Source organism: Astyanax mexicanus, chromosome 24 (genome assembly GCF_023375975.1).
Source record: "Astyanax mexicanus isolate ESR-SI-001 chromosome 24, AstMex3_surface, whole genome shotgun sequence".
Classification (NCBI taxonomy): domain Eukaryota; kingdom Metazoa; phylum Chordata; class Actinopteri; order Characiformes; family Acestrorhamphidae; genus Astyanax; species Astyanax mexicanus.
Genome location: NC_064431.1, coordinates 165,418 through 174,805, shown reverse-complemented (window position 1 = coordinate 174,805; position 9,388 = coordinate 165,418). Strand labels below are relative to the sequence as shown.

General features: G+C 41.3%; 1 protein-coding gene across 2 annotated transcripts in view; it reads left to right on the top strand.

The window, feature by feature from the left end:
• Positions 1-2,836: 2,836 nt before the first annotated feature.
• LOC125780406 (probable glutamate receptor) overlaps positions 2,837-9,388 on the top strand; it is a 7,980-nt gene continuing 1,428 nt past the window's right edge. Inside the window, exons 1-9 of one of the 2 annotated variants that reach the window (XM_049471891.1) lie at positions 2,837-2,940; positions 3,187-3,268; positions 4,899-4,930; positions 5,024-5,203; positions 6,359-6,585; positions 6,882-6,979; positions 7,189-7,406; positions 8,682-8,901; positions 9,003-9,056. In XM_049471891.1, the coding sequence (XP_049327848.1) occupies positions 2,938-2,940; positions 3,187-3,268; positions 4,899-4,930; positions 5,024-5,203; positions 6,359-6,585; positions 6,882-6,979; positions 7,189-7,406; positions 8,682-8,901; positions 9,003-9,056 (1,114 nt within the window). In that variant the 5' untranslated portion in view covers positions 2,837-2,937. Of the gene's footprint in view, positions 2,941-3,186; positions 3,269-4,898; positions 4,931-5,023; positions 5,204-6,358; positions 6,586-6,881; positions 6,980-7,188; positions 7,407-8,681; positions 8,902-9,002; positions 9,248-9,388 lie in introns of both variants that reach the window. The other variant, XM_049471890.1, reaches the window with a different exon arrangement.

Here is a 9,388-nt window from a genome sequence, read left to right as displayed (position 1 = left end):
TACACACCTACCTCATTAATACACACACCTACCTCATTAATACACACACCTACCTCACTAACATACACACCTACCTCATTAATACACACACCTACCTCATTAATACACACACCTACCTCACTAACATACACACCTACCTCATTAATACACACACCTACCTCATTAATACACACACCTACCTCACTAACATACACACCTACCTCATTAATACACACACCTACCTCATTAATACACACACCTACCTCACTAACATACACACCTACCTCATTAATACACACACCTACCTCATTAATACACACACCTACCTCACTAACATACACACCTACCTCATTAATACACACACCTACCTCATTAATACACACACCTACCTCACTAACATACACACCTACCTCATTAATACACACACCTACCTCATTAATACACACACCTACCTCACTAACATACACACCTACCTCACTAACATACACACCTACCTCATTAATACACACACCTACCTCATTAATACACACACCTACCTCACTAACATACACACCTACCTCACTAACATACACACCTACCTCATTAATACACACACCTACCTCATTAATACACACACCTACCTCATTAATACACACACCTACCTCACTAACATACACACCTACCTCATTAATACACACACCTACCTCATTAATACACACACCTACCTCACTAACATACACACCTACCTTATTAATACACACACCTACCTCACTAACATACACACCTACCTCACTAACATACACACCTACCTCATTAATACACACACCTACCTCACTAACATACACACCTACCTCACTAATACACACACCTACCTCACTAACATACACACCTACCTCACTAACATACACACCTACCTCACTAACATACACACCTACCTCACTAACATACACACCTACCTCATTAATACACACACCTACCTCACTAACATACACACCTACCTCACTAACATACACACCTACCTCATTAATACACACACCTACCTCACTAACATACACACCTACCTCATTAATACACACACCTACCTCACTAACATACACACCTACCTCATTAATACACACACCTACCTCACTAACATACACACCTACCTCGTTAATACACACACCTACCTCACTAACATACACACCTACCTCACTAACATACACACCTACCTCACTAACATACACACCTACCTCATTAATACACACACCTACCTCACTAACATACACACCTACCTCACTAACATACACACCTACCTCACTAACATACACACCTACCTCATTAATACACACACCTACCTCACTAACATACACACCTACCTCACTAACATACACACCTACCTCATTAATACACACACCTACCTCACTAACATACACACCTACCTCATTAATACACACACCTACCTCACTAACATACACACCTACCTCATTAATACACACACCTACCTCACTAACATACACACCTACCTCGTTAATACACACACCTACCTCACTAACATACACACCTACCTCACTAACATACACACCTACCTCACTAACATACACACCTACCTCATTAATACACACACCTACCTCAATAACATACACACCTACCTCATTAATACACACACCTACCTCATTAATACACACACCTACCTCACTAACATACACACCTACCTCATTAATACACACACCTACCTCAATAACATACACACCTACCTCATTAATACACACACCTACCTCATTAATACACACACCTACCTCAATAACATACACACCTACCTCATTAATACACACACCTACCTCATTAATACACACACTTACCTCACTAACATACACACCTACCTCATTAATACACACACCTACCTCACTAATACACACACCTACCTCACTTATACACACACCTACCTCACTTATACACACACCTACCTCACTAACATACACACCTACCTCATTAATACACACACCTACCTCACTAATACACACACCTACCTCACTTATACACACACCTACCTCATTAATACACACACCTACCTCACTAACATACACACCTACCTCATTAAGACACACCTACCTCATTAAGACACACCTACCTCATTAAGACACACCTACCTCATTAAGACACACCTACCTCATTAAGACACACCTAACTCACTAATATGAACCAGGATAGCTGGTGATTTTTCTCCCGAGGCGCAGAGCAGAAGCTGTATGAGCTCAATCTGAAACTCCAGCAGATTTAATGTTCAGCATCTTCAGAATTACTTCATTTAGGAACTGGATCATATCTCCTGCTTCATGCCCTTCCTGTGTTCCAACAATGCGCACATTGTTCTTCCATATCCTGATTGGTTGCTGTGGCCTTCTCCTTTAGCTTCGCTTTTCGACTTTGCTTATTCTTGCAATTTAGGATCATAGCTTCTCTTTAGTTGATTCAGTGGATCGTTTGACCTCCGCCAGGCTGCTCACATCTTAATGAATTTGTGTTGCACAGATGTTGGAGATATGGTGCAGCAGGTGGGGCCGCTCACGGATGGTGGATCTTTGGTCATCTTGGTTGGAGTTAACCTCTGAGGCAAAGTTGCATTTTACGGTCGCTGAACACATGAATCTTCGATTGTTTAAATATCTCGAAGGTTAAATACCACCAGAGCTCTCACTGAGCTTTTTACTATTCTACCATCACTCTTGCCTTTTGTCTGATAGAAGTTTAGTTTATTTAGTTTATATAGTTTATATATAGCAGTTTTTTGAAGGTGCAGTGAAAGAGAGGATAACCTGCACTAGAATTTCTTCATGTTAAATTTTCACTGAACCGAAGGCGTTTTTCCTTCATTCTGATCTTAGTGTGTTTGATTTACTCCTCCCCCTGAAATCATTGGCTTTCTGTGATCCTCATCAGTGTCGTCTCCTCTGTGCTCTCTCAGTCTGAGCCGACCCGGTGTGGAGTAACTCTACAGGCACGATGGTGAGTGTGAGGACTGGGATTCTGTCTTCATAATTTATTTGTTCCTACTGTAATCTTTGAAATTAAGTTTGATGTTAGGCTTTAGATATTGATGGATGTTTATTGAAGTAACTGTAATAAATAATTGTGTTATATTTTATGTAAGAACCTGCTTGAACTGCACTTTGTTTGTTTTCATTCCTAAGTGATTATTAAGCAGAAAATCATGTTTTAAATGTTAAATATAATGTTTATTTTTCATTCTAGGTGTTTTTCAACAGCATGTGGACCGTGCTAGCTTTCATCACATTCGCTACAGTCCTGCTGCTATCAAACTCTTGCTCTGCAGGTAATATCGCTAAGAAGCTAAGAACTGCTAAATCATGAGCCACTGAGTGTTATGTTTAAGGGTAATAATATTTTTTTAATTTAGACTTTTATCATGTAATACAGCTCTAGGTCACTCACCAACAACAACAATAATTATCACCACCTAGCTTTAGTACATTATTATAATAATTATTATCATTATTATAAGCTATTGATTTATAAGCGTACACGGAATACATATTTCTAGTCCGTCTGCAGGCTCGCGCACTGTGGTTACGAGTGTTTCTCGGCCAGTCCGTTTCATCAGCTCTGCAGGAGATGCTGAAGTTTCACAGGCTTGTCATTTAATAAGCGTCTGAAATTGTCAACTGGGCAGAACTTCAGAGCTTCAGAGCTGAAGATTGCATCCTGCTTGGCACAGTTCTGACAGACAGGAAGCTAGCCAGCTGCCACTTTCACAAAAACACACAGTTATAAATCAATTCTAAAGGGCTGAAACAAGAGGGCCAGTGTTTGTGAAGGCAGTGCCACACTGCTGCCTATCATACTCTTCAATAGGAGGAGCTGATGGGTGTCAGCATCACTCCAAGCAGCCGAATTCTGGGCTTTTGATGGTCTTTGACTGCCCTTCCACCCTCACCACCCGACTTTTATGATTCATTCAATAACAACATCAACCAGAATTAGTCACAGTCCAGCCAGGGTGAATAAAGGCCTGTTTTGGATCAGTTTAGCACGTAGCTCGACCCGCCGGGAGCCGCCGGCTCCGGAAACACATGCAGTCAAAAAGGGCATCAGCACAGCCTGGCTTCACCGCGGTACTGTCACATCTCCCTGTGAAGATGGGGCTTAATATTGCTGGTGCACAGGAAGGCTCCGAGTTGGTGGAGCCTGTTTTGGGTGATGGGACCGAGCCTGGAATAGAACCAGCTTTAAACTGGCAGATGAATAGAGGAATCCCAGAGACTCTGACCTGCCTTTCGCTCTGAGGTCACTGTAGAACAAAATCCGCTTTGGATAAAACATCGCTTTGGATAATGCTAAATATAATGTAATGTAATGTAAAAACATGCAGTTAACACAACTTAGCTCAAATGTCACTGAATGCTCTCTCTACCAGCTAATGTGATCCTAACCCTAAAATACTCTGAGGAAACTGAGTCCAGATGGATCTGAATCGTAGGATAAAGAAAAGGTTAGATGTGTAAAGATACGGTTGGCCCTAATCTTTAAAGGATCTGTGGGGTGTAGACTGCCATGTTCTTTCACTCTTATAGCTCCTCTCAAACAAAAGGGTAACTCCTTGACGTAAATAGAATACTGTAACATTAATAGAACATTAGTAAAATGTTCTTCACCTCAGTCTGCTTGTTAAATATTATTTTAGCATTAAAGCAATGGAGCATTTTACATTTCACCATAACGCTGGAATGCACATTTGTAGCTGTTCATCAAGAGAGGTTCTAAGCATCATTGGTTTTTAGGCTAGTTGTGTAAAAGTGCATTTGTGTGTTTTCACCAGTATAAGTAATTTTGCACCCCGAGTCGATTGTGTTATTTTGTGCCTGCACTTTTCTGCAAGCTTTAATACTTTATTATACTGTAATTTACAAAATTTACATTCTGTTCTGTTTTTTTTTTTACTCCAGCAAAGTCAGAGCTGACAGTAACTACAATAAAGGTCAGTCACACACACAATCAAACAGACACACACACACACACACACACAGTATTATATTGTATTTATTGTAAAATATTTATGTTTGAAATTTAGCAAGACCCGTACACCATGCTGAAGGGCTCTCAGCTGGAGGGATACTGTATGGACCTGCTGTCTGAATTAGCCAAGAAACTGGGCTTCAAGTATAAAGTTCATCTGGTGAAAGACGGGTCGTACGGCCGGCTGGACGAGAGTGGAAACTGGAATGGGATGATTGGAGAGGTGGTGAGGGGGGTAAGTGACAGCGATGGACGAAATGTTGCAGTATGGTTGAGTAGCTAGTGTCTAAGGTGTTGCTAGGTACTAAGGAACAACAAATTCTTTGTTTTATCCAATTATCCAGTGTTGGCTGCTAAGGTTCCTAACATGTTGAGAAGCTGTTGCTACGGTATACTTGGTAAAGTTGCCATGGTACGTTGGCTTAGACGTTGCTAGCAGTTTACTATGGTGTAACAGGTACCAGTTCTAGCTGTGTTTCAAGTGGTTGCTAGGTGCTGTTAACAATTAATTGAGGCAAACGAGAGCCTGCAGTTTAGTGGGTGTTGTACAAAGGAAAGACTAAAATCAAATAGAAGAAAGAATAAATAGGAATTAATTAATCAAAACCTACATTTGTTCTCAGTGACATGTCCTGTTATTGTGCACACAAAAAGGTGTATGTGAACAAAAAGGTCAGGAGGAAAAAAACTTTAATAACTTTAAAGTGATAAAGATGCAAAGTGAGCATGCTAAAAAGTACTTTTAAAACGTGTATTGTGGTGCAGTCTCTTTTTAGAGTGGATAAATCTGGTGATTTTAGCAAGGGCTCTGTTGTGCTCATTTATCTCTCCAGCTCTCTTCAGCTCTAATTCTGTCTTTATCTTACATTATTTATGGTGTGTGAATGAGCAGATGAAGAGTGGAGAGTTCTCAGTAGCACCATTAGCAGCACCATGTTTGCTTAGGTAAGCAGAAAAAGCTGTTATAGACAGAACAAAGGGTTGGGGACCTACCAAACCTATTTATTTTAGAATAAATATATGTGTGGCTTTTCAGAAATGGTAGCAGAAAATCACTGATAGCACTTATTATATTATTTTGGCCTATACCGTCTCAGGAAAAAAACAAAGATATTAAGGACTGCTGCTTTAATGAGAGCCATATGATCCACATCACATGATCAGACTGAACAATCTGGATTTGGACCAGTGAAGACATCTCCAAAACTCCAGGATGAGACACATGGTGTAAAATCAACAGAAAAAAATAGCCGTTAAAACTCAGAAAAAGAATTTAGGCCATAAAATACAGATCAAATTAATAGACATAGAGACCAGGAAGAAAGTGTCTCCTAATCTTTGGTTCACAGCAGCCGGTCCTTAATATAGTTGAATTAATTTTGCTCCTCAGGAGGCGGATCTTGCCGTAGCTCCTCTAACGCTGACCGCAGCTCGAGAGAAGGCAGTAGGAATGACCAAACCCTACATGCAGACGGGTATCAGCATCCTCATGCGGCGGGACATCACCTCAGAGGATTCCAGCATGTTCGACTTCCTCAGTCCGTTTTCTGGAGAGACCTGGTTCGGGATCCTCGTCGCATACATCCTGACCGCAGTCTGCATCTGCGTCGTAGCCAGGTGAAAACACCTATCTCAAATAAATCCTTCCTGCTACATGGAGTAAAATATAACAGGCTTTTTATTTAGTCTCTTATTCCTTTTGAAACCTCTTCTGATTAGTCAGCTCATTGTTTTCAGACCAGCATATTTCACTGTTTTCTTTATGTAAAGCGAGTGTGAGGCTTCAGTTCCTCTTCCTTTTCAAAGAGGAAATCTTTTGTTCTGCTTATCTGATGGAAACAGTTTGGTTTTTCTACCAGATATGGCAGTTATCGATGTAGAAAAAGACTTATTTGCAGTGTTTATGTTTTCAGAGTGAGCCCTTGTGAATGGAGTCAGCCTGAGAGCGAGCAGAACCCCTTCACCCTCCTGCACAGTCTGTGGTATATCGCCGGAGCTCTCAGCCTGCAAGGTCCGTCATTTCAGCTCAAATATTAAACATGTTTTCAACATTAGTTATCCATCATCAAAAAATAGTTGCACCCAGGATGCATTACAATCCAGGGTGCTACTGTTGGATGATAATGTGTGTATATTTAAAATATTGTGTTACGTTTAATTTCATGCTTTTCATGCTAATCAGATCAGCTGGTATTTTTATGTGTCTTTTCATCACTGTAGGTGCAGGTCCTCACCCCAGGTCTCCATCCGGCCGTGTGGTCAGCTGTACTTGGTGGCTCTTTGCCGTGGTGCTGCTGGCCTGCTATTTCTCCAACCTGAGCTCCAACCAAAGCTCAGACTCTTCACACCTCATGATAAAGGGCTTTGAGGATCTGGCCAATCAGGACATAATCGAATATGGAACACTGGCTGGATCTTCAACACTGGCTTTCTTTAAGGTCTGTTTGCTTATTAGAGTATCCAAACTAAAATTCAATTTGGAGCTGAAGTAATCTTACCTAAATTTATTTGTATTGCTCATTGCCATCTCACACCTCACCAACTTTCTATATACTTTAATTCCTGCATCATGTAAATAGGGAATGGCAAGTGCGTGCTGATTGGTTTATTTCACATTATGCCCAAAACACACCCATGATTAAATCAGAGAATTAGTAAATGCCTTTTGTGCAATTTTAGCTGGGCAAGGTGTACTTTTACCATCCTTACGATAGCAATACACACTGACATGCCCTAAATCAAGCTGCACGGTTGACAGCTCGCCTATTGATCAGAATATGTTGATCTTGTTTCACAGCTTCCAGTTTGACTTGTACACTTATTTGACCAAAAAAAATATTATATATTATATATTAGAGGGAAAGCAATTTATTGGGGAAACTGTACTGTGCCCTGTTGGTTCCTCTATTGGTTCCTCTATGCTGGATATAAGATGAGATTGAGAGGGTTGGGTTTGGAGGTTCTAAAGGTTCTGTTTGGATCCTGCAGCACATTTACCCACAGATGTTGCTACAGCTGGGCCTGTAGATCCTGTAGCTCTACACTCGTAGGTTGAAGCTGAAGCTGAGTCCCAGCTGCTCCATAAATGCTGGATTGGTGATAAATCTGGAGAGCGGACAGGACCAGGAAGTGCTGCAATCTGGTGGAGACTGTGTTCCTGGGAAACCCTTGCTGTGTGTGGGTGAACATTATCCTGCTGAAAAATGCTGCTGCTATCAGTTGGAAGAAGTTCTGCAGGAGAGAAAGCAGCAACACATCTATCTGAGACCTGCTGTAACTGCATGTCAAGTTTTGCAGAAATCTTGGATGCATGTTCTTGTCAGTAGGTGCATTTGATGGAAAGCATAATCACTGTTTTCACCATTTTTAGTTCTCATTTGCAAAAATGGGAGATTTATAATTAAGATTATTTTCACAACAATCAGCTAATGCTCATGTGGAGCTCATATGGGTAGAACGTGGGCTTGGTGGATTTCAGGGGGGTTTCAGGTGGATATTGTTTCAGGGTTTTTTACATGTGTTTTTTTCTGTGACCCAGTTGGGCATCCCAAATAGGCCCCACCCATCATTACATCTCACCTTAACCTCACACAGGTCCCTGCTAGGCTCCATGAGATACGCTACACAACCTCCACTGGTAAAAAAGTGCTTTAGTTATTTTTATGTCAGCGATCTCTCATTTTTGTTTTGTATTTTCTCTCTTTTGGGTGCAGAATTCAAATAATCCTTCCTACCGCCGCATCTATGAGCACATGGAGAGACGGAAGAGTTTTGTATCATCAATGGATGAAGGTGTTCAGAAGGCACGGGATGGAAACTTTGCTTTTATTGGGGAGTCAGTATCGCTGGACCTCGCTGTGGCTCGTTACTGTGAGCTGGTTCGAGCCCATGAGGTTATTGGAATGAGAGGCTACAGCATCGTGACTCCTCTGAGTGAGTCAACCGTAACATTTACCAACACGATACAACACAACTTTAAACCTTTATTATTTAAAGAATTAAAGTGAATAAATTATGTTGGTGTATGCCTGCAGACTTCCCCATGCTGAAGAACCTGAGCGTAGCCATCCTGCAGCTGAGTGAGGCAGGTGAGCTGGCCTATCTGCGCAGTAAATGGTGGGCCAGCAGCTGCATGGCTCAAAGTGCTAAAGGTTCATCACTAAGGGCCCAAAGCATGAAGGGAATTTTCCTGGTGCTCGCTGTGGGTCTGGGGCTCGGGGTGCTGCTGGCTCTGCTGGAGCTCACCTCCAAATCCCGGAGCAGAGCCCAGGAGCAAAAGGCAAGAACGTCTTTCAGTCACTGCAGCTCACTGTTATCTTTCCTTTCAAAACATCTGTAAAACATCTGTTTTCTGGCTGCTGAAGTATCAGAAAGTGTCTGTATAAATGGAAGTTATGTATTCGAGACATTTTCATTTTAT